The sequence below is a fragment of the Lathamus discolor genome, chromosome 5 (assembly GCF_037157495.1).
Source record: "Lathamus discolor isolate bLatDis1 chromosome 5, bLatDis1.hap1, whole genome shotgun sequence".
Classification (NCBI taxonomy): domain Eukaryota; kingdom Metazoa; phylum Chordata; class Aves; order Psittaciformes; family Psittacidae; genus Lathamus; species Lathamus discolor.
This window is the reverse complement of record NC_088888.1, coordinates 29,054,730-29,078,381: the sequence shown is the minus strand read 5'-3', so window position 1 is coordinate 29,078,381 and position 23,652 is coordinate 29,054,730. Positions and strand designations below refer to the sequence as shown.

At 41.1% G+C, this 23,652-nt stretch overlaps 2 protein-coding genes across 2 annotated transcripts in view; one reads left to right on the top strand and one right to left on the bottom strand.

Annotated features, from left to right (window-relative positions):
• Positions 1-11,262, top strand: part of LOC136015941 (nascent polypeptide-associated complex subunit alpha, muscle-specific form-like) — a 50,984-nt gene extending 39,722 nt beyond the window's left edge. Inside the window, exons 7-8 of the mRNA XM_065682591.1 lie at positions 7,415-7,532; positions 8,297-11,262. The gene's annotated coding sequence lies outside the window, so the exon portion shown is untranslated. The remainder of the gene's footprint in view (positions 1-7,414; positions 7,533-8,296) is intronic.
• Positions 1-23,652, bottom strand: part of PLD5 (phospholipase D family member 5) — a 168,058-nt gene that overhangs the window by 4,023 nt on the left and 140,383 nt on the right. Inside the window, exons 7-9 of the mRNA XM_065680165.1 lie at positions 10,723-10,920; positions 6,733-6,872; positions 4,561-4,726 (exon numbers count right to left, since the gene is read on the bottom strand). Coding sequence (XP_065536237.1) covers positions 4,561-4,726; positions 6,733-6,872; positions 10,723-10,920 — 504 coding nt within the window. The remainder of the gene's footprint in view (positions 1-4,560; positions 4,727-6,732; positions 6,873-10,722; positions 10,921-23,652) is intronic.

Below are 23,652 nucleotides of genomic sequence, written 5' to 3'. Positions count from 1 at the left end.
TTGGGTTGGAAGGAACCTTAAAGATCATCCAGTTCCAACCTCCCCTGCCATGGGCAGGGACACTTCCCACTAGAGCAAGTTGCTCAAAGCTCCATCCAGCCTGGTGTTGGGACACTGCCATGGATGAGGCAGCCACAGGCTCCCTTGGCAGTTTGTTCCAGTGTCTCACAAACCTCACAGTAAAGAAATTGTATCTTTAATTAAAGATTTTTACCATCACTACAGTTACAGCATTCCACTGTTTAAGAAATTAGAACAAACCATCTTAACAGCTGTAAAGGAAAGTTTACTAGACATTGAGGATTAGTTCCTGGACAACATCAAGACTATGTGCCTGAGGAACTGTGCTGCAAACATGTGCCCAGCACAGAAAGTAGGGGTACTTGACAGGCCAGAGATCTGTAAGGGTTGTGAATTTCTGGATAAAGCCAGAAGAAAATGGTGATGTTTTTCCTGGTGCAACAAAATGGGGGTGGAGACAGGTATGCACAGTGTCTGTGAACACACATGCACAGTCGATGGACACTTAGGGTGTCCCTTAGATGGGCAGCTAGGGCGACAGTCAAGGACAGGACTCACAAAGGGATGAGGAACATTAATACTCATATTGCAAAGAATAGTGTAAAATGACAAATGGGTGAAGTATTCAATGCTAGAAACCAAAACATAACAAGTTGTCATCTTCCCAGTGTTAGGAGAATTCACAAAAAATTTACATACCTTCATGTGAAAATAGTCAAGCACAATAATCATATAAGCTTAGAGTTGTCGAATTTAAATAGATTCAGCAGATGTGCTGAATTGAAAAATCATACGTTAGTGTTCTGTTTGTATTACAACTTTGTAAGAGAAAATTTCAGATTCAGGAAGAAAAGAAGAGGACTGAAAATGTAACGTGCTCTCCAGCAACAGCAGAAAAGCTATTTAGTGCTTGACAGTACAGATACCAGCAGGGAAACCCATCTGCCCTCACAAAGATGATACACACATGTACCTTAGATGAGCAAGTGAACCAGCACTGGCATCAAGTAGCACAGCCTAACATTCTCCAACATGTGCCTTCAGCAGAAGTACTGTGTTACCAATATACCACCTTCTGCTAACATTTTATTAATCTTTTCCATTCTTACTTTAGGAGTTTAGAGCTTTAAAATTAAATTAATGCTTAGGAGAAGAGGTTTCATAGCTAATTCATAACACTTTGTTTGAATTTGTAACTTACAGTTCTCTTAATATTTCAGTGTTCTTGTGTATAAACACATACAACGCGTCTGCATGACAGTATTTTCTGTACAGAGTTTAGTTTCACTTTATGTTTGCTCATGCCCAAAGGAGAACCAAAAAGGAAAAGAAGAATTTTCCAATAATTCGAAAGATTTAAGTTTAGTTTTCACCTTGTTACCCTATTCCTCCGCACCCCAGTTTTGTTTCACTTTGACCATAGGTAGAACAGATGTCAAGATACAAAAGAAATGGAGTTTTTAAAAACTAGTACTCATCTTTCTTGCATATTTTGTGAAGTAAAGGAGTGTCATGCAAAAGCCTGTTCACAGTTTCAGCCAAAATCAAGCAGATACCCATAAACTCCTGTCCTGGGTTCAGCAGTAGCAGTCATTTTTCTCCTTCTTAGTAGCTAGTGCAGTGCTGTGTTTTCATTTTTTGGCCTGGGAAGAGAGCTGATAACGTGGATGTGTTTAGTTGCTGCTCAAATGTTTGGTCTGGCCAAGGACTTTCTGAGCCTCATGCTCTGCCAGGGAGGAGGGGAAGCAGGGAGGAAGCAGAGACAGGACACCTGACCCAAACTGACCAAAGAGGTATTCCATACTACAGCACGTCATGCCCAGGATGTAACGGGGAGTTACCCGGAAGGGCTAAGGACTGCAGGGTTGGACAAGGTATCGGTGCTTGGCTGGGGGGAGTGGGGCGAGTTATTGGTCGGCTGGCGTTGAGGTGTTGTATTCTTTCCTCTTGTTATTTCCTTTAGCACTATTATTATTGGTGGTAGCAGTAGTGGTTTGTGTTATACCTTAGTTACTAAACTGTTCTTATCTCAACCCGTGGGAGTTGCATTCTTTTTGATTCTCCTCTTCGTCCCTCCAGGATCAGGGGGAGGGAAAAAGTGGGGGGAGTGAGCGAACGAGGTTTGTGGTTGGGTTTAAACCACGACAGTTCTTTTTGGCGCCCAGCGTGGGGCACAAAGGGTTGAGATAACGACAGAGATGATTGGATTAATAGTCGCCACAGTGCTGATTTATTGGTTCTCGAAGTTGTTTCTCTTGATCTCACAGTTTCAGAATGTAGTACATTACTTAGAGCCGGTATTCCCTGTGTTAGTGTTTATCAAGTGTGGGGCCTGGGCTAAGGTTCTTGTTTCACTGTACTTTATGGCAATGGCTTGTAATATGAGCGGGGCCGGAGGCCGGGAAAGAGGCGGCTGCTGAGCAGCGGGAGGAGGCGGCGGAGCAGCCAAGCCCCGCGGAGGAGCCGAGCCCCGCGGAGGGGCCGAGCTCCGCGGCTGAGCCGAGCCCCGCGGCGGCCGAGAGCGTCCCCCGGCAGCCGCCCGCCGAGCCCCAGGAGGATGCAGGAGCCCAGGCAGCATTTCCCAGCACGGCAGAGGAGGAAGAGCTGCACCCAGGAAAAGCGAAGCTGGTGGTGGGAGAGCCGGCAGGCACAGCAGCTACACCAGACCCAGGGACAAGCACAGCAGCGTCATTGGAGAGTTCTGAAGGGTTTGAATGGCCTTTGGGTACCCTTGGGACCTGCCTGCTGATTGTGACGGGGATCAGCATGCTGGCACACACACAGAGCGTGTTCTACCCACAGCCATTTTGTCTGATCTCAGAAGTCAAGCAGAGTCAGGTTTGCTTCTTGTCTGGGGTTAGACAACAATATGGGAGGACCAAGAGATCTTCCCCAAGGCTGGACAGTCATGAGTGGCAGTGTGTGTGGTACAGTATGAGCGAGTATCTGGTCCACTGGGCCCCTCCAGTGCTTCAGAAGTGTCAGAGATGGAAGGCAGCTGTATGGAGTCCCCAGCAACTGTTCTTATCTCAACCCGTGGGAGTTGCATTCTTTTTGATTCTCCTCTCCGTCCCTCCAGGATCAGGAGAGGGCAAAAGTGGGGGAAGTGAGCGAACGAGGTTTGTGGTTGGGTTTAAACCATGACAACTCCCAAGTGTCAGGCTATTACTCATACCAGGGCTTGTTTAAGGCAGTGACTTACCCAGTGTGTGGAACACATGATGTGCAGCACAGAGATCACTAAGGTGCACTGTATCTTTACAGCTGTTTAAATCTGGGCAGTCTCATTTTTTGTTGGAAGCGGTATTTGTATTTTGTACCTGCAGATATTCTAGCTAGAATATCTACGTAGATGTCTAGATTGTGTTTTTTTTTCTTTTAGCATTTAGTTCTTGATGAGATAAATTCTGTACTAAAGATTCTACCTGCTGCAAATAGATGGAAATGGATATGATTATGTAGAGCACTAGGTGCACTTAAATAAAAAATAATTTTAAATACATAAATAGAATTCCGATGATAAACACAGAACAAGCTAGAAAATACTCAAAATTGAAGTGGCTTAAGCAGTGTCAGCCATGTATTGGCTTTTTGACTTAAAAACCACACTTTATGCTGCTTCTTACCTAGGGAGCCTGTAATACAGTGTACATTACAACAAAAATCCCTATTTCTAGATATGCATAAATATCACTTTGTGTGTCTAACACTAGTAGTACTTTGTTTTAACAAGTGTAGCTTTTAAGAAGTCAAAATGATTTAGTGGATTGTCAATTTAAGAAGTCATATAATTCAGCAGATTAAGACAGTTATTAAAAAAACCCCCACCCAAACAAAAACAGAAAACCAAACCACCACCACCCCCCCAAAAAAAAAAAAAAAAAAAAAAGAAAAGAAATTCATCCATGATGAATTGATCCAAGATTTCTGGTTGCCAGTGTGCCTCAGTTCCATTAAACTGAACTGTATCAAGTTTAAATTGGTACTTACCAGACACTCTTTTCTCTAATACAAATGTAACAGATACGGTATTTCTCGCTTCCCTGCATTGCATGTCTAAAGTGGTCACATAATGGTGGTTCTAGTCTTCACAATTCTGATCTGTAGCCTGAATTTAATGTAAAATCTTCATTATTTTTTCTTGTACTTTGTACTCGACTAAAGGAATAGTAGATGCTTACACAGCTGAACAGTAAAATTACATGAATCCCAACTAAAACACGTTTTTGTGCAGTCACATATATCAGCCAGCATAAACAAGAGATGACCACGGTTCACTCTATTAGCTTTGCAGTGACCAGAAGTAGTGTTTTACCACACAGACTGCCTTTTGGCATGATTCTGTTGTTTTGTTTTAATTTCTGTACTTGTTACTACTAGGAAAAAAATTCAGTTCATTACGTTACATTTCCTGTGTTATTTAATGAAATTTAAATGCTTTGATACTAACAGAAAACACCTCCCAGCTGTGACGTTTTCTTGGGTTTTGGAGGGGAGGGGTTGGGAAATGTATTACAAAGCAGTATGGATTATACTTACAACTTTCAAACTACAGCTTGGAACTTCAGTGCAAATAGCTTTCAGAGATGAAACAAAGTTAAAAGTAAGGGGATCTGTGTCTCTTGAGAAACTTATGAGAAGTCGTACTTTAATACTTCGTAATACTAACGCTTCTCTTATCTTCCCATCTAAATATGGCCAGTACCTATGAAGAGAGAATACAATATGTTCAGAGAACTTAAAAATATCTTGGATTTCTACACTGCCAAGTCTAGACCTCATAGAGCAAACAAAACACATGTGAATTTCATTTTCTATCTGTTGGAGGAATACTGCTCTCATTTAAAGGGATTCTCACTAAACAGATCTGCCAGCATCCCTTTTTTGTGTCATTCTGCCCTGCACCAAAATTGTCACTGTGGAGACCGTGAGGTTGAGCACATCTTACATGCGTGTAGGGGCATGGAGAGCTGCCAAAACACTTGCACAACATGCAGGTACCTTGTCTGCCTGTTGCGGGGAAGGTTACTCTGTCACTGTGAGAGCAGTGGAGCGCTTATCGTGCCACAGATTCTCAGGATGAGCTACAGCTAGAGGGTGCTGCTTACCCAGTCCAGGCAGAGGGACAAGGAGGGTTTACTGTTGGTTACACAAGTAAGGAAACAGGAACACTGGATCCCTCCCTGAGTGACTTTTCTTCCTCTGTACTGAGTCCATACAGGCTAGGGACTGGAATGCCTTCTGTAACTTCTTGCTTGGGAAAAGGAGAGCTTCTGCTACACAGGGTGCTGGCATCCTTCAGTAGTAGATGAAAATGGGCCATTTAAGGAGGATGCTACCTTTTCCTGATGAGGACTGCAGAAACTCTGCTATGAATGGGATGGTGGCATCCACGGTGCTATTCTCACAATCACTAATTAGCTTTGTGTTCCTGACCATTGGTGGGAACAGGTCAGGACAGGCAGAATGAGACAAAAGAAAACACGTTTTCTTTATTCCAGCAGCACCAAGGCATTCGGCCTAATGAAATCTGAGCTCTATAATGCCAAAAAATAACCCACAAATGAGAACTGGGAGCTGACAAGGTAGAAAAACTGTGGCAGTGGCTCTAACACAAAGCCGTGCTGTAGGGAGAATGTTAAGAATTCACACATTTTCCCTGGATCTCCTTAATCCAGTAGATTTCTGAATGCTTCCAGCATGAGAATGGAGGAGTGTAGGAGATAACATCAACTGCAATACTGTAACACTTCTAGTAAGATCATTTCCAACATGAGGGAGAAATGTGAGGGATGAACACTGTGAACCTGAAATTCCTGCAGCTCTACCCATGGTTCTTTCACTGTGAGAGAGGCTGTGCAAAAAGTTTACTGGGAAAATTAAAGCTATTTTTCTGCAAATTTGAACAAAACATCTTTAATTATGTAAAACTGGAAAAAAGCACGTTTAGTTCCACTTAACTCTGTTCAGATGAAGTACAGGGATGGAATGGCGAGCTTTGCTAGATGCTCAATTTATTGTGTCATAAGAGTCAGAGGGACCACTGGATATTTGCCTTCTGAGTTGGATGGTTTATTAACACTGTGGCTCCAGTTTTGGGCCATGAGTACTTTTTTATGGTCTATATAAACAGGGTCTTTAAATATTACTTGGTTTTGTTTGTTTTTAGCAACTCTCAGTTAACCAAAATGTCATATAATTCAAATGTCATCTATGCTGAATTCGGAATTTATATGCCTTTTTCAATGAAATAATGACATCTCCCATGTTGTATACAAGAACTTCCATTATTTCTCTCTAAACACACACAAACACACACTCATTCTCTCATTGAATATCTGTATGATACTCATAAAATGCCAGCATCTGTGGTATCAAGATAGTGAATATAATAGTGTAAGAGACAGGATTCATGTATAAGGTTCTTGTATTCCTGGGTCCTGGTCACTTGCAGATGGTCAAACTAGACAATTTCTGATCTCCTTCGAAAGGCAGATCCAAAGCTTAGGACCCAGAACTGGAAACGTCTTCTTAGGTCCCAATTCTGCTCCCATTTAAGTCAATGGCAGAATTCTCACTGATTTCAATAAGAGCAGAATTGGGCCCCAAGAAATTGGCCCACAGTGGTAACTAATCCCCTGTGGGTTCATTTTCTTCAGCAGACCATATTTGCATTAGGAGAACCTACTAGTCCTGGACACAGACACTCACCGTTTAGCATTGGTGTCAATGACGATCGGCAAGTAGTCCATCACAGCTATGTATACAAACTGTTTTGCATCATCTATAACACTGTATATAGCTTCAATATCCAGGACTCTGTCCTTTGGGCAGAAGAGTTTAGGTGAATTCTGTGAAAGAAAATGTTCAAATATGGCATTTAAAATACGTGATTTATTTTCTCTTCCTCTCATTCTTCTTGAGATGGCAAGTAGTATCATTTATTTTAGTAGAGAATATTAACTGATACCTTTAACTGTCTTGCTAGAATACTCAAAGGTACAAAGGAGAGGTATTTGATTAACTTCCCCTGAAAGCCTCATCATTTAGATGTAACTGTGGGTCAAATGTGGAAGACACAAACTTGAAAACATCCAGTGTCATCAAACAAACTCTCCTTCAAGTTATATTTCAGAGAAATTTGTTCCATAGACTCCCAGGACTGGTTACTATTAGAGTAATATCTGTGTGCTTGCCACACAAGCCTGATGCATCACTTGGGACCAGGAATTATGTCTGTTATGTCAGTTCTGTTTAAAGTTCCATGCTCAGTCACTGTCACAGGGAGATGCCGCAGTTTTGCCAGAAACTGATCTTTAAAACCTATCTTCAGGTATAAACTAACACCGGTAAGAGGCAATCCCAGCTTTCAGCTTTTCTGCTTTGTGTCTAGGGCTGTTGAATGTATCAGGAAGTGAAGCTGTCAGGAATCGCCTGTCTGCAGAAGAGAGGCCCAGGACCTTCTGCTCTTCTGCCTGAGCAGGAAAAAGGAAGTGGACCCCCCCGCCAAGGTGCTTATGGGCAGCAACACAGTTCGTGGGAGTAGAAGTTGTTAAAGGCACTTTATTGAGCTACAGCAGGTGCCACTTACCCTTTTTCCTTGTCAGCTGGACCTGCCAGACCACTGCCTTCCTGCTGCTGTATCACCTCCTCACCTTTGTTACCTGCTTGGGTTGTAGCTGAGATGTAGATCAGGTTTACATCAGATGTAGATGTGTTTGCTTTAGGGACAGATCCTGGGGTTCTGATCAGTCCGTCTATCTTTCAATACAATGTCTGTCATACTGGTTTCCTAATCATTGACTGGTGTTCTTAAGGATTTACTACAACTAAGTTCAAAAAATACTGGAAAATTTAACTGTAGCAAGATTTCAAGACCAATATTCCAGATCCATTCCTGAACACTAATAAAAAAAAACCCAAAACCTCTTACGTTTTATCAGCCAGTCTGGGAGATGACTGTGTTGCCAAGCAACACTAAACCATGATTCCAGAGTATAAAAAAAAACAAAACAAAACAAAAACAAATCAGTGACTGTGTGCTGTGCTTCTTGTTTTATACATCACAAATATTGAATGTGAAATATGTTTTCAAAGAATGAGTTGCGACTCAAGACAAAGCGTACAGTGATTTTGTTAAATATAATTTATGTCTATTGTCTGAAACTTTTAGGCTATTGCATGGAGATTTTGTTCTTACACTCTTAATATTTTCTTGAAGTTTTAAATTACAGAACAGCTGAAGAAAGGAATTCTTATGCTTTGTCTTTTTCAGATGCATTCAATATAAAGACTGGAAAGTGAACGACCTTTAGAAGATAATTAAAAGAAAAACTTCTGTTAAAGCTCTCACTGTAACAACTTGTGTTTGAGCATTCCACTTGTTACCCGGTGGAACAGCCAACCCCCCTTTTGGTCATTGAGTATTTTAGTACTTTTCTCCATAGCAGTTCTATAGTACTTGCTGTTCTGATCAAATACCCATTTGATCTTCACCTGCCAAAGCAGGCTGTTATTCTCACTGTGCCTTACCGCTGGCTTGGGGGGCAGACCAAAAGGGAGGTAATGTGGGTTTAGGGGAGCGAATGGTGCAGCTCTGGGTAGGCACAGGCAGGGCCATGATGGCAGTAAGTGAACTGCTTGGCTTGTGGAGACCTTGTACTTCTCATTAGTTCAGGAGCAGACAGCAGTTAACACTTCGTCCACCAAACCAGTCCGTTGCAAGTCCAGGGCTGCCTTTCAGAGCAGCGTGCTGGCAAACATAGAGAACTTGCTAGCAGATCAGGAATTTATTGAAGAGCCTGTTATCAAGGAAGGAAGAACCAGCCCAACTGGCTGTGGCTACAAATTGCAAGTAGCTCTTGAGGTTGGACTTCACTGATCGAGCTTCTGAGTACTGTTTTTTCTGAAGTGGAATTTCAAGAAGAGGCTTTTGTTGCCCGCACGAAAGGAAAATACAGATTACATGGAGGAAGTAAAGGTTCTGCAACTGCAGAAGAGCAGTTTTTGTAGAGCCTCTCTCCAGCTGTCTTTGTCTAGGATCCCAGATTCCTTAATTTGGCTGTACCCAGCTTTCCTTACTGTGTGCCCCTCCAGGACTGGCTCTCAGCAGGATTTCTTCATTTCTTACAGATTGCTAAGAAGATTTCACAGCTTATTAGCTAACTGCCTGAAAATCAGTCCCTAATTTAAACTTAGTCCTTAAGACTCTCCAGAATCAATGGAAGCATGTGCCTTTTCAGATGGCTAATAATGGCTGTCTTCAGCACTTCCACATTTCCACTCTAAACCAGCTCTGTCTCATAACATAGTAGGAGTGTGAAAAATCCTGGACAGCTGAATGTTGCCTGGCTCCCAGCAGGTGAAGACAAACCCTGCCCTGTATAACCACTCATCTGCACCAACATCTGTGCTACTACTGACTGTACAACTTAATGATGTGCTACATGTCTTGGTTTAGACAGAATTGGCTATAAAGTGATGGGGTTTTGCCCCTTGCTTTATATAGAGCAGTGAATAACTTTTGGCAACTTCATTATATTCCTGGGTTTACTCATGTAATTTCCTCCAAAATGAAAGACACTTCACATCTTTCATCATCGCTATCACTCTGTGTACTTTTTTTCCAGTTTTGCTACATCACTGCTGAGGTGGAGGAGTGCTTCATTTCTTCTCAGTAAAAATACATACACAGACAGTGCTTCCATGGGGACTGTTGCTTGAATTTTAGAAGATTTAAAATGTGGTTTAAAAATAAAGCTAAAGTAGATAATGTTCTCCAGAAGTATGAATGCTTTCAATGGAACAGCGTGAAAATAACTAATGTTTATAAATTACATAGATATCAGGCTTATTCTGTATCATTTTAGATGTCTGATTAACAACAGATCATTTACTCCCAAGTCATTCACCTTCTATCTGCTAGTGCAAATAACCTAATTTGAAGGGCCCCCTATCATTTTTGCATGCGAGTGGTAAACATTACAGGGAAAGAAACCAGTGCTCAAATGAAATCCTGCAGCATCTTCAGGTCTGGCAAATTTCTTGTGCGAACAATGCCACAGAATCAGAATAAGAAAATAATTATTGTGATTTGTCTATTCTGCACCACAAGAAAAGGCAAATAACTTCTTCAAAACCTTTCAGTTACAGACTTCCCCACAAAAGTATACCTGTTGGAATAGCTTGTCCCAGACAAGAGAATGATCTGTTATTCCAGCATTATGAGACTATCAAACAAATTCTGTCTTATATAGGTGACAGCTCTAGTGTAGCTGATTTTCTAGTCACTCGCATGAATCTCAATTTCAGTAGCTGCTTTTGGTTAAGGACTTAGCAGTAATGTGCATCCTCTTCAGTTAGGGCCAATTTAGAGAAACAGGCTCAGTATACACCATAAACATTTGCTTTCACAGAAATTACTTCCCAGGGTAATTTGTCCCTGATAGGTACTTACAGAACACAGCATTATGATGGACTTACTGCAGGGAACTGTGATCACCTCTTTTATCAATGAAAAGACACTTTGTAACACTTTTGTAGATGCTAACACCTACCTAGACTGGTCTCACTATTTCGTTCTTCATAAAGGATGTATTAGCAAAATAAGATGATGTTAAATTTCTAGACCTTCCAAAAATCTGGTGGGTTAAATAATTTTCTTCCCTCCCCTCCCTCTCTGCAACTCACTTCAGAACTTACCGACACAAAAGCTTCTGATTTTGTCTCGTTCAGCTGCAATGTCAGTTTATTTTGAGTATCATACACTCCATATAGTCTCTTAGACCAGCTTGGTGGTATTTTATTCTTGTATCTCAGTGAGCTGTACAGGGCAAATATCCTTTGTAAATCCAGGACCAGGCAGCTACAGTTGTATACGATGATGCCAAGTTCCTTCATCTGTGAAATTAAAAGTTCATATCATTAGTGATGTTTTGGCTGATGGAGCTGTGAAAGTAGGCAGCAAGAAGAGTGTCTGAGAGGTATCTTCCAGAAGCGTGCCTTGAGCTCAGCAGCAGTACTGTTGACTACAAGAATATTCCTAATGGCACTCATTTAAAGGCAAACACATAAGCTAAATCTTCAAAGTCAAGAGCAGGTAAAAACGATAACAAGTCTTATATGTTCGGTGCATGTCAGAACTGCATGTCCTGACAGAATAAAGCACAATGGACTGAAGTTATTTCTCTGGTGAAGAAGGAGTATGATCCTCCAGCTTAAAATAAAAGGATGAAAAAACAAGTGTTTAATACTATAAGTTGCTAAATTACTGTGCTACTAAATCCAGTATGATCCAGTAAATATTGTGCCCAATTAGGACACGAAAAGGTTCTTAACTCCCCCATTGCGATGGAATGGAATTGCTGTCTCACCTAGGGTACTCCAAATTTCTGGGTGTCAGTCTCTTCACATGTGAAAATGGAGATAATGATACTCTTCTCTGATGAAAAGTACTCTGTAACCATTAACATTCCCACATATAACGTATGAGGAAAAATAGCCCAAGTAAATATAGACATCATAGTACAATTAAATGCTTTAGCCTTCTGTGGACACAAGTCTCAGTTCTCTATTTAAGTAAAACCATGTCTCCTGGTCATCATAAATCTTGTGCTGGCAGAGATTTCATTAATTGCACATCCCTAATACTTAAGTTGTTAAGAGAATTTCATTTATAAACATATTTTCTGGCTTCCATAATTAAAGTGTAACCATGCACACACTCTCCCTTTGCTTTATAGTAGCTCAGGAAGGCACTGCTTTGGGCACAAATGCTACTGACCTCTTGTTATCTGCATTTCACACTAGTTCTGCCATCTCCAAAAATAAAGTGAGAAGAAAATCTGCATGCATCTGGCAGAAAATAATATGTAAGATAACTATGCAAAGGTTCCATGCTGGTTTCCTGCAAGCAAGGTCTCTTTGTATCATGTCTCAGAAGTCTGCCTGGCATGATGAAAAAAATAAGGAGAGTACAAACTCTCCAGCATGATCATCTGTTGACATCAAAAAAATCCCCACTGGTTGTGTTCCCTTAGATGAGATGTCTGCAGTCACATGGAGTGGTTCCTGGTGGAGCATATCTTTTTGTGAAGTCTATGCAGACTCAATCTCACTGATGTTATCTCTGAGCTTGTTCCTGTGCAATTCTCCCTGACTGCAGATGAGAGCTGCTCTGCAAGAGTGGGCAGAGCAAAGGATAGAACTGAATCTTCACTCTCTTTCTATGGTAGATGAAATGACAAATCCCAATACTTCAGTGAGAAACTCGATGGGTTACCCCTTCTTCAGGTCCCCTACCTGGAAATACCATATACATAAGAATACACACCTGAGCGATCTCATTCCCAAGTATTTACTGAATAGTGGCAACTACAGGCACATTAACTACTATTTTTACTGTCTAAACCAGAACATTTCTGTGAGCTTATTTAATTCCGAAAAAAAATACGGAATTCCTCCATTAGCCTGCACAACTGGAAATTTGTGGATATTTGGAAAATACAGACCACTTGCTGCACTGCAGCCTTTCATTTATGGATAAGCCAGTAAATTAATTTTCATGATAAATATGAATTACTCCAAACTATGCCCAACATCTTAGTCACACAGTCTATTTAGAATAACATCTTTGTTTTTTTCCCTGTATGCTGGTATCTTTGAGGACACTCCTGTATTCAGTTCTAGGCTGTCCCTCTACTCTATGCACTGTTTGTCTCCAAACATTCTTAACTATACATTATCACTGTTTTCACTGTGTGCTGCCAATACTGCTCTCTTAATTGCCAGGCATGCCACTGCAAAGGACTTTAATAGTATTCTGTTATGTCTATCTGCATAATGCAGTTTCATTCTCTTTTCATGGCTGTTGATTCTGACATAATTATGTGGTTACAGTTTTCCTTTCATTTATCAGTCCCATTATTACTATTCCACTTTATCCTTTCCATTAAAAGCGGAGGTAAAATAGTGTCCTCATAGCATGCCAGAAGCTGCCAGAATTGCATCTGCGTGAGCAGCTCTCCTCAGAGTAGGAGTGCTTGCAGTGTGTCCTCTCCCTATGAATTCAAGGATTGCCCTTCTGCTTAAGTGCTTCCTCATGTACAGAGAGGGAGGAAGCTGTTGGCACTAATGGGTTTTTTTAAGAGCAGTTTTTACAGATCACCAGATAGCCTGACTATAAAACAAAGCACTAGCCGTGCCTTTCTGACAGGCTCTCCCGTGAACAGAAGCACATGAGGACCAGCCTGTTTGGTACAGTGTCTTGATCCTCCTTTGGGAGCGGGTGTCCACAGGAGGCAAGGCGGTGCCCTGGCCGAGGTTACACTCAAATCACAGACTGGAATGAAGCTATTACAAGAGATGCATTTACAGCACAGTAATGAACTGTGTGTTGCGTCTTGCAGTTGGCTTCTCTGGCAGCAAGTGCTGATCAAAGCTTTCCCTGATTCTGAAGCCATGATAATAGCTCTTCCCTAGATGGATTCCCTGGTACACGATACAGACAGGGCTCAAGGAAAACACAGTTACCCTCTTTACCCAGCTGCCTGTTTTCATTAAGCTTTTATGAACTTAAGTTCAAATTTGACTGAACCTGAAAAAGAGATTCACATTTTTGGATGAGGGCAGACAGCAACTCCAATGCTTATCATGCAGACCTCATTTTCTTGGGAAACCAGCTGGGCACCTCATAACCATCTTGTTTTACGTATGTTACATCACCTTGAAATCAAAACAATACAAAGAGTGCACATGTGTATGCAGTAAAACCCGAGCCCTCTCCTTCCTTACAGAACAGCCCCAATGGAGAGACGAAAAAAACACTTGTTTCAGAAGCGTGTTCCACACTGAGCCTATTTTTACTCCCATTCTCTAAGGTGAGAAGAGACTGCTCTTTCTCCGGTTAATCACAAAGCCTATCATCCTGGATGCACTGCGGAGAGAGGGCAGCAAGGATGTGCAAGTGACAGATTCAGTATGAAGTGGTATGTCATTGAGATCAGGGAAAAGACTTTGTGGTTTGAGAGCTGCTGGGGTTACACACTTTTTTTTAAATAGTCTCAGAAGAGAAGCAAAAAACCCCGCATTTTTACCAAAGGAATCAAAACATGAGTGTTGCTCCCTGGCTTGCAGTGACTGAAACCTGCAGCTAAGCATCATCTGAGGTATCTATTAAGGCAAAATCTTTCAGGGCAAGAGCTCTTAAGGCAAGGGAAGTATTTCTCCATCCTCGGTTTTAAAAGCAACTCAGACACTAATGAAAACCTCAAGGAAAAATTAAAGTGAAGAAGATGTCAAGAAATCAAAGCCTTAATAAAACTAAGGAAGATAAATCTGAAATGAAAATAGGGAGTCACAAATTTGATTACCTTTAAATGGAACTGAAACATTTGGATGTTAAAGTCACAAAGCTGGTTGTGAGTGACATTTTCAGGGCATGTGCTGGGGGCTGGGGACAGGAAAGCTTCTCTGGATAGAGAATTTAGTGTCCTGTCATGAGCAGGTTTCTTTCCCTCTTTGTTAAGAACCACCATGAGTCCTCGAGGAATACAAAACAAGGGAGCTGGTTTTCTTTGTTCTTCCCATGCTATTTACATTCATGCAGAGCAACTCTTAAAGGCTGCCAAGTCAGTGTTTGTCTTTCTTGCCAGTATGGGCTCTCTTGAAGCACCACAGAAGTGAATTACTATACAAGATTCAAGAAATGGTGGCTTATACCCACTGTAAAAATGACGACCTAACTACAGAAATCAGTTAAGTTATAAAAAGTAATAAATACAGCCTAGCTAAAAAAAAAATAGTGATTTTTATGACAGGAGGAAGAGCTCCTTACTAGGCTGGGCAAAGAGCAGGATTTCACTGACAGGAGATTTTGCTTATTTTCCCTTGTACACTTGTAGGCATCATATATTAAATGAAAAAAAAAAACATGAACTTCAACATTACAGGTTCTGGACCAATAGTACTCTACGCTTCCTAACAAGAAGCAACACCTTCCAAATACATTTAGATCATGGGTTAGACACGGTGTACAATGTGTCCTTATCCTGCACTGTGCAGATGACACAGTGCAGTTTATATTTACCTTGAGCTCCACTCTTAAGAGACAATCCCACTGTGTAGGCAAGGTACTGTTTGACCTACATAAGAATGGCACAATCTGGTTCACAGCCTGCAGTATCTGAGTTGCAGCAAACATAGCAGGAAGCTTAGAAAACTCCTTAATTTCTTTTAAAGGAAAAGTTTTTAGTGATTGCTCACACTCGAGCCTGATTCTGAAAATGACAGGCAGGTCTCCTTGGGCATAAACTACCATTTGCCCAAAAGCTCTGGCCACCAGCAGGTGCTGGGCATCCATTGCCTGTGCTACAGAAACTCAAGATTAACTACAGTAGTCTATTGCACACTAAATTCACTGTTTCTTGTGCATCTGCCATTTTCTGGTGTTTGAAAATGTATTCAGTTTTGCATTCAAGCTTGTGAATTTTTAGTTTCCAAATGAATGACAGCTAAACCAGAATCACATCAGGGTACAGTAATGGAGTAACAAAATGCATCCTATCCTGATAAATCAGTTACTAAGGTTTAAAAGGACCTAAGATACTCAGTAGCTTCCAAAGAAAAGTAATACACAATGTATTCATTACCACCTTAAAGTAGACCACAGGTAGTTACAGTTGTAAGCTCATCTCTTCATAAAATAGGCGCTATTTGGTTAGCCTGCACTTAAAAAGTACATCCTTTTGCACTTGGTTATCAGTCTTACCTGACCTCTACTGCAAACCTCCCTTATGCTTTCATGTGGTATCATTTAATGCTCAGTGAATCTTTTCCAGTAATACATAGTGTCATCTTAAGGCTGCCTTCTGTGCAGCTATTCTTTAATCTCACCAAAACCTGCTGAGCAGATACACGTGCCAGTCCCATGCCAGGCGTAGGTAACAGCCAGGCAGTGGCCTGTGGTGGAGCGACCATCACAAAAGGAGAGACAAAGACATATGAGAACGGCAAAAGTGTTTGTGCAGAATTGTTTGATGTGCTTGTTGTAGCAGTACTTTGGGCTACAGGAGTAGCGGTCATCACAAATTCAGTAAGTGTAACAGACCCCATTCAGACAGCTGTCATCCTGACGTAAACTAAAAAAGGCAACCTGATGCTGAAGAGGCTGAGAAAGCTGCAACACTGCCTGGCTCTTCTCTCACAAAACCTGGACAGGTAGTGAAGTCCACCAAAACAGCAAAAACATGTACCTGAGCTAATACTTCACTAGGAATTGCAACCTACCCTTGTGCATCCTGAGCCAAAATCCTTGCTTGGCTAGTAATACCGAGCAGAGGCTTCGCAGCATTGTTATGTTAAAATCAAAAGAAATTCAATGAAATCCAAATGAAGCACACTTCTGCTTCTGCTCTGAGTTCCACTTTTTCTTTCCATGTTGGTAAGAACATGGAAGCTACACTACTGTTAGGAAATACTAAATAGAAGAGATTAATACAAATGGTAAAGCACTGTATTTTCAGGAAGTTTGTAAAACTCTGTCTAGGTTAAAGTATCTGAGAGTGAATAAATGCAGTATTTAAATTAACAGCACCTTTGCATGTCAAAAATCATCTAGGGCACAAAAAATGTTCTTGATTCCTTATTATTTTGAAAACCAGAAACTGCTCTTGAAGAAAGCTTAAGAATTGCTTAAAGAATTCAAACATTAAATTTAGAGATTAGCTGTTTCACTGTAACCATTGTTCCTATTTTCTATAGACACTTATTGAATATATGGTATTTTGATATTCCTATATTCAACTCTCAGCCATTCTCCAGTGCGTCACCTTGCGAGTCCTGCACGGGGATATTACTTGTGCCTGGCCTATGTCCCCCCCTATGCTTGAGTGGGTTTTATGTTGTCTAAGACCAAAGGCTGATTTTCTATCACCTTGGATTTAAGTGATTTGAAACTAATCAGCAGGCAGAATTTCTACTGAACTAGAAAAAAGCCCCTTCCACTTGACAGCAGAATGCAGTCTCAGCCTGAGCAGGGTACTCAGACCCACAGCTGACAATGGAAAACTGTCATGCAAGCCACTGTGCTGCAAATAAAGCCGAGCATATGACCAAGAAGAGGTGATGCATTCGATAGAGAGTGCACCCAGCACTGGCACTGAGTGTCAGCAGAAAGCCATGATGTGCTCTCAGTGCAGGAAATGAAGGGACGTGAGTGAACCGACTGTACCCCATTGGAACTGATAAAGTACATTTGAACTGGCAGCCAATAGCAGTCCACTGGTCTTTAATTCTCACCTTTAGAAAGTACATGTGATAGATTTGGGTCTGTGGTTCTTGCAGAATAGAAGTCTCAGGGAAACTACAGCTTCATACATTATTTTTACTTTTATTACCTAATGGCAGAAAGCTGCCGTGCTAAGGCAGAGGAGATATTTTAGGAGCTGATAATTTTTGCATCCCGTTCCTTTTTCTGCTAGTCCACAGGTCAAGAACATAAAACTGCACAGTGATGCTCTGCTAATTCCCACTTCACCTTACATTGACTAGATAGTCCTACAATTATTTTGCATAGCACCCTGATCTTAAGAAAAACACACTGAAATAAAATGAGGCTCAGCACTTGATTTCTGCTGAAAGGTACTGCCACTGAGGTGCAAAGCAAGCTAGACGCCCAGGCAGAACAGGGTCTTGTTTTAAAATGGTCTGGTTTAAAATGAACTTTGTGAGGAGGAGGCAGCAATTCAGAAAAACAAATTCCTGTGTCCTCAACACGTTAGGAAAAACCTCATCATGACTTTTCCTTTCTGCCATCTGCTCTACTGATACGGGAAACTGGGCAAAAATAAATCTGCTTGTACAGATGATACAATTTGTTTAAACTATGGACCTCTCTGTGATGATGTTCACATAGAACCTGGCACGGAACTGAGAGGGCAAATTTGTGCTTTCTTACTATTGTAAGAAAGTATGTGCTATTGAAGCTCACTAACAAACCAAGCCCAAAACACTGCTGCTTGTCAGAGCAAGCCAGAAGGCAGAACTGAATCAGTTAAAATTCCTTGCTATGTAGTCTATCAGCATAATTAATATCACTTGGCATAATCACAGCCTAATTTATAATTTTCAAATGACTTTTCGTTTACAGTTTCATTACCCCCTCAAAGCAGGCACAAGTATCTCTTTAGGGGAAATGCAAGCTTGCAACTGCAAGGAAGATTTTTCCAGGATCATGTTTGATTTATTTCTTGTTTTACTGCAGGAAATCTAATTAATGGGGATTCTAATTTGATTCCATTTCTCTTTTGAAATGCAGTTTTTGTTCCTTATATCAAAGAAAAGTGCAGGCGGGGAAGAAAAGGACCACATTGTGCTGGCCTCCATCTATCTCACTGCTGCAAGCTGCGTCACAGTTCAGCACTAGTGTCATTCATATGACATTAAACAAGTGGAACTGTAAAAAAATTGGAAGGTGAAGTGAAAGATCCTGCTAGCTTCTGGAAAGGCCTGCACTCTCCTTTACCATGCACACAGGCATACCTCCCACTGCCTTTCTCCATCTTCCCTGCATTGGAGCCTGTCCTGTCAGCCCTTGCATTCTCCTCACGCAGCTGGAAATCACAGCACAAGCTTAGTATTCGTTCTCATTCTGCACAATGCTGCAAGGGGCAGCCTCTGTACATCATCTGCCGTACAAGACAGAGAGAAGAGTGCAAAGGACTGACCTCAGAATAAGGACAATATTGATGTCTAAACATTTCTCTGAAAGTGCTGTTTCTTTGGGGCTTTCAGATGTGTGGGCTTCAGGGAAATGCAGCAGCATGTAATTGCCTAATTGGATGCATTATTTATAATATTAGCGGCACACAGAGGGGGTTTCCTTTTGCAAACTGAAGGGATTGCTGGCAGGCCTGCTGCAGGCACAAACTGGGACAATGACATTGCTTATGAATTATCACTGTTCAGCCTTGCCAGAGTACCTGATCAGAATTAGAACGCTCTTCTCTTGATGTGAGCAGAGGACCAAAGGCTCTAATTAAATTTTGACTGAGCCTTGATTAAATTCAGTGTACAGGACCTTGAGGTAAGCTAGGAATCCAAGCAGTTTAGACAGGTAAGGTAATTTAGCAAAACAGTACACAGGCAGCCCTAAGACAATGGCTAGCCTATATGAAAATCTGTTTCAGAAATCCATACTAGCTCTTTGTCCTACCCTTCTGAGTAACCACCTTAGATATTTGTGCTGTTTCTGGGTGCTTCAACATGGAAGCAATGTCTCCTGTAAAGATGTGGTGCTGGTGTATGCTCCTAGGAAGAAAACGTGGAATTAATACGTAATATTCATGCCTCCTGATCCTAGCAGTAAAACTGGGGACACATGCATTCATCCCCCTTTCTGCTAAAGCACTATGTTGCACATAAAAGTAAAGATTGTTTGGGTCATCTGAAAAGCCTTTTTGTACTTGGTGAAGTAGTACTATTATTACAAATAGTAATAATGAATGCTATGGCTGTATCATGAGAAAGAGGAATATTAATCTATTTATTGCATCAGGTCATGACCTGGGTGTTTTCTCCTAGCTCAAATAATGGCAGATGCTGCCTGTGTGGATGTAAAAATTGTTTATATCTAAATAATGTGTAACACCCTTTGTGCAAGAAACAGAAGTATTGTGTGCCAAAGATGTCAGAGATTTAATAAAAGTCAGCATAGCACTTACGTAAGTTAACACTGAACAGAACAAAGAAGAGAAAAAACCCACATAAAACAAGCGTGAGACAACTTTCAGGCTTGATGCCATTGCCATCTGCAATGTTGGGTAATAATCACTTTATAGGAAAAGGAAAGAAATATCTGAAAATATACATGAAAATAGGTTGCTCCAATTCAGCATTAACACTTCCAGTCTGAAAACTAGAAGATCAAATTTATTTATTTCTCACTGTTTCTGTTCAAGCTGAGTTCTTTGTTACAGCACATACAGAGTTGAAGGTAATAAAATGTAAGTCCCAAAGATGATAAAAGATGTTTTCCATACATAGAAGCAGAACATATATTATGAAACTGTAGTTTATGTTCATGGTAGGTATATATATGGCATATGCAGGTTCTGCACCTATGCTGCAGAGCTACTGACAAACTTATTTGCTACCCAATCACAGCAATCCACCATATCATTAAATTTGACAGAAATGCCTAATAAGTCATTATACTGATTAGAAAAACTTGATTGTCCAGTACAGGGATTCTCATGACTTCTGCAGTCTTCTGAAGACAGACCTGACATTTCTGCTAGCACGCACTGCCTGACCAAAACACCTGCCACTGAGTAGTTCCATGCCAACATCAAGAATTTCACTGTTCTGGTGACTGCTGTTTACTTGGCAAAGCTGAAAGGTGACTGCACAATGACCTCCAAACTAGGCCTCCATGCTTATGATAACAACATCAAAATCTGAAAAGGTTTAGCAGTGCCATTAATTCTGCATATTCATATGGAAGGAATGCTTTGTCAGAGTCTGTTTTGTTCAGCCTGATGACTTATAGATATAGAAAGATGAGATTTTATACTGAGCTGCAGAACCATTATTCTTTTTGTAGAATGGCTGAAATGATTGTCCTTCCTTGCCCTGACTCATGGGAGATTTATGGCACGGTATTTCAGCCTGATTTACTGTGTGTCTTTTTCACAGGACAATATTAAACCCAGTTTTCCATGAAAGGATTCAACTGCTAAAGTGGGAGGTGACTGTGCTGCTGCATTTGGGAACCTTTTGGAGTTGAGGCAGTTCTGATGAAGATATTTATCCAGAAGGGAACTATCATCTGTGCAATATCAAAGTGCGTGCGCGTGGGTGGAACCACATATTGGGAATACTCTTTCATGACTATTTTAATGTCGTTATTTCAATTGTTTAGTTGAACAGACTGATCTGATGGTGTATTCTAATAACTAAATCCCTCTGAGAGGAATCTGCCTCCATTCATTAACATCACTGACCAAGATTAGTTGCCAGCAAGTTCTTATGGGAGATGACAGAATAGACTGTGGTGCATTAGTGCTCCCTCAGAGATTCATCTCGGTTTTAAAGAACAAGTTCTCTTTCAGCACAGCCTAAGTCATATTTTGAGGAAGTGGTGGATTTGCTGCCTTTCTTACATACATGTAAGCTTCCTGATGATTTTAAGACTACCACCAGCTGTTGAGCCAGATGCTGGAACCCCTGGATCAGGCTGTATGGCCTGTATTGTTATCTAGGACAAACAAAATGATTTATCTTGGACTCCATAATCTTATGCATCTTTTCCAGCCTAAATGAATCTATGATTGTAAAAGGCCACGCTGGTCTTAAGAACTCTGACTGACTCTACAGGCTTGTCTGCCCCCTAGCTGCTGACCTCCAGCAGTAGGCTCTGGCACAGAAGCGCAGCTCAGACCCTTTTGCCTTGTCCACACAATCTGGGTTGGATTTGAGAACAGCAGTGGGCAGGACAGAGCAGTGCAAACAGGTCAGGTTCTGCTGCCCCACTCTGGGCAGGGTGTCTGCAGGTGAAGAGACCATAAAACCATTCCGGTGCAGCACCTGCGTTAATACACATTGCAGTCTCAGCATGCCTTACTATTTCAGGGCTTCTTAATGAACACAACACAAATGAAACCACAGGACTTGCGTGCAATTGGTTGAAGGATCTATAAATTCAAATTAAGCCCTTTTGCTTTACTGATTGCTGCAGATAGGCCTTAAAGAGGAGTGCCTGGAAACCATTCTCATCCCTGTGACCAATGCCCTTTATTTATTTATTTATTTTTAAGAGCAAGACCACTGCCCTGTGCACTATTTGTGATGCACTTCCTGTTCCCAAACACATTTTTCAGGTTTTAATAGCTTAACTCTTAGGCTACTGAGTCTTATCTCTGGGCCACTCATGCGAGCGTATCTCGTCAGTGCTGTCTGTTCACCACATTGCCTGTTTGCTTCAAGATATCAGCAGGGGTCTTTAAAGCTGTCTCCAGTTTTGCACACATGTGCATGGATGATTTTCTTGCCTCTGCGTGGTGCTGTACAGTGTGTGTTCTGCCACCAAATTCCTGCATGCCTCTAGTTTCCTAAGAAAGTCTAGAACCCATCCAAAACTCATTATCCTGATATTCACTGACATTATTTGTCAAGTATCTGAGGACCACTCATAAAACAGTACCAGACACACTCCCTTTGCAACATCTTCTATGACTCTTAATTATTTTAAGATGTGTTGATGGCATAGCAAGTATTAAAAATTAAGTAAATGATTATGAGGTTATTTTTACTGGAGAGAGAACCTTCTCTTTTCATTTGGATGCAGAGATCCAACTATCTGACTATCCCATGCTGCCCTGGAAAGAACTGAGCTTATCTGGTCAAACTGGATATTCCATCATTTTGCTCTGCATGTTTATTATTTATTGATTTACATTTTATTAGTGATTACTGCAAGAGTAAGTTAACTTGTTCTAGAGAACGTTCACAGCAACTGAATAAAAAAAATTGAAGAGAAGGAAATAGATCTGTAATTTCAGAGGTCAGAGACCTGAGCACACTCCTACAGTCAGCAGAAATCAAATAAAAATATCTAGCAAGCTGTACTCTGCTCTCTCTTACACTAAATACAAACACATAACATGGATGATGCATGTGAGAATGAAGCACAACAGTGGGAGAAGTATGATAAACAGGAATAGCTTCCTAGCACCTTGGAGCTGGGAATCGGCTCTGCATCTAGAGTAACTAGCCAGGCTGGGGAGGCATAAGAAGTCTTTTTCACTCCAAGCTCAAGGAGAATACACAGCCCTATCCTGGTTTTAATCACAAAAACAAGCCCACGGGAGCAGGGGATAACCAGGAGCTCTACCAGGCAGCTACAGAAGTACATGCAGAACACAAGCAGAGCAGCCACATTACCCATGTTTGTGCCAGCTTTAACCAGCCCTCTGTTAGCAGTGCACAGCAGTGCTAGCAAAAGACAAACAGCCCACTTGCTTCATTTGAGATTCATTTGTAAATACTGGATGGTCAGGTAATAATTTCAAGCAGAGTAAGCCTAATGGACAATACTGACTGTCCTGATTTACTGGATGTAACCGAGAAAAAGTGGCCTGTCTCAGTTGAAGAATAAACCACAACATCCAACAGTATAAACTTTACACCATGATAAATGCATACTGAGAGTTATGCGTATTTCCAAGAGCAACATATCTTCCTCTCTTCCCCATCCCCTCAAAAAGAGGAAAGAAAAAGGAAAAGCTGCTATTTTGGAGATGGGTAACAGTCATCAAACTGCTCCACATTTGATCAAAGCTGAAGACCCTCACCACAAGCTTTTAGTGAAAATAATATATTTTCAGCCTGTCTTTTGAAAGGCAAGCTGTAATAGCATCGCAGCTGAGTTTTGACAATACAACTAGCTTTCTATGCAGCAGGAAATAAAAAGACATAAAAGGTACTGAATTATCACTACAACTGTAATATTTACTTAGACCTGTTTTCTTTACATCTTGACTCATTCACCTGTGCTGGCAACCAGGTTGCACTTTTATGCTATCTTTATAATATTAGCTAATTCTGGAAATAATCCCATTGAAATAAATTATTGAA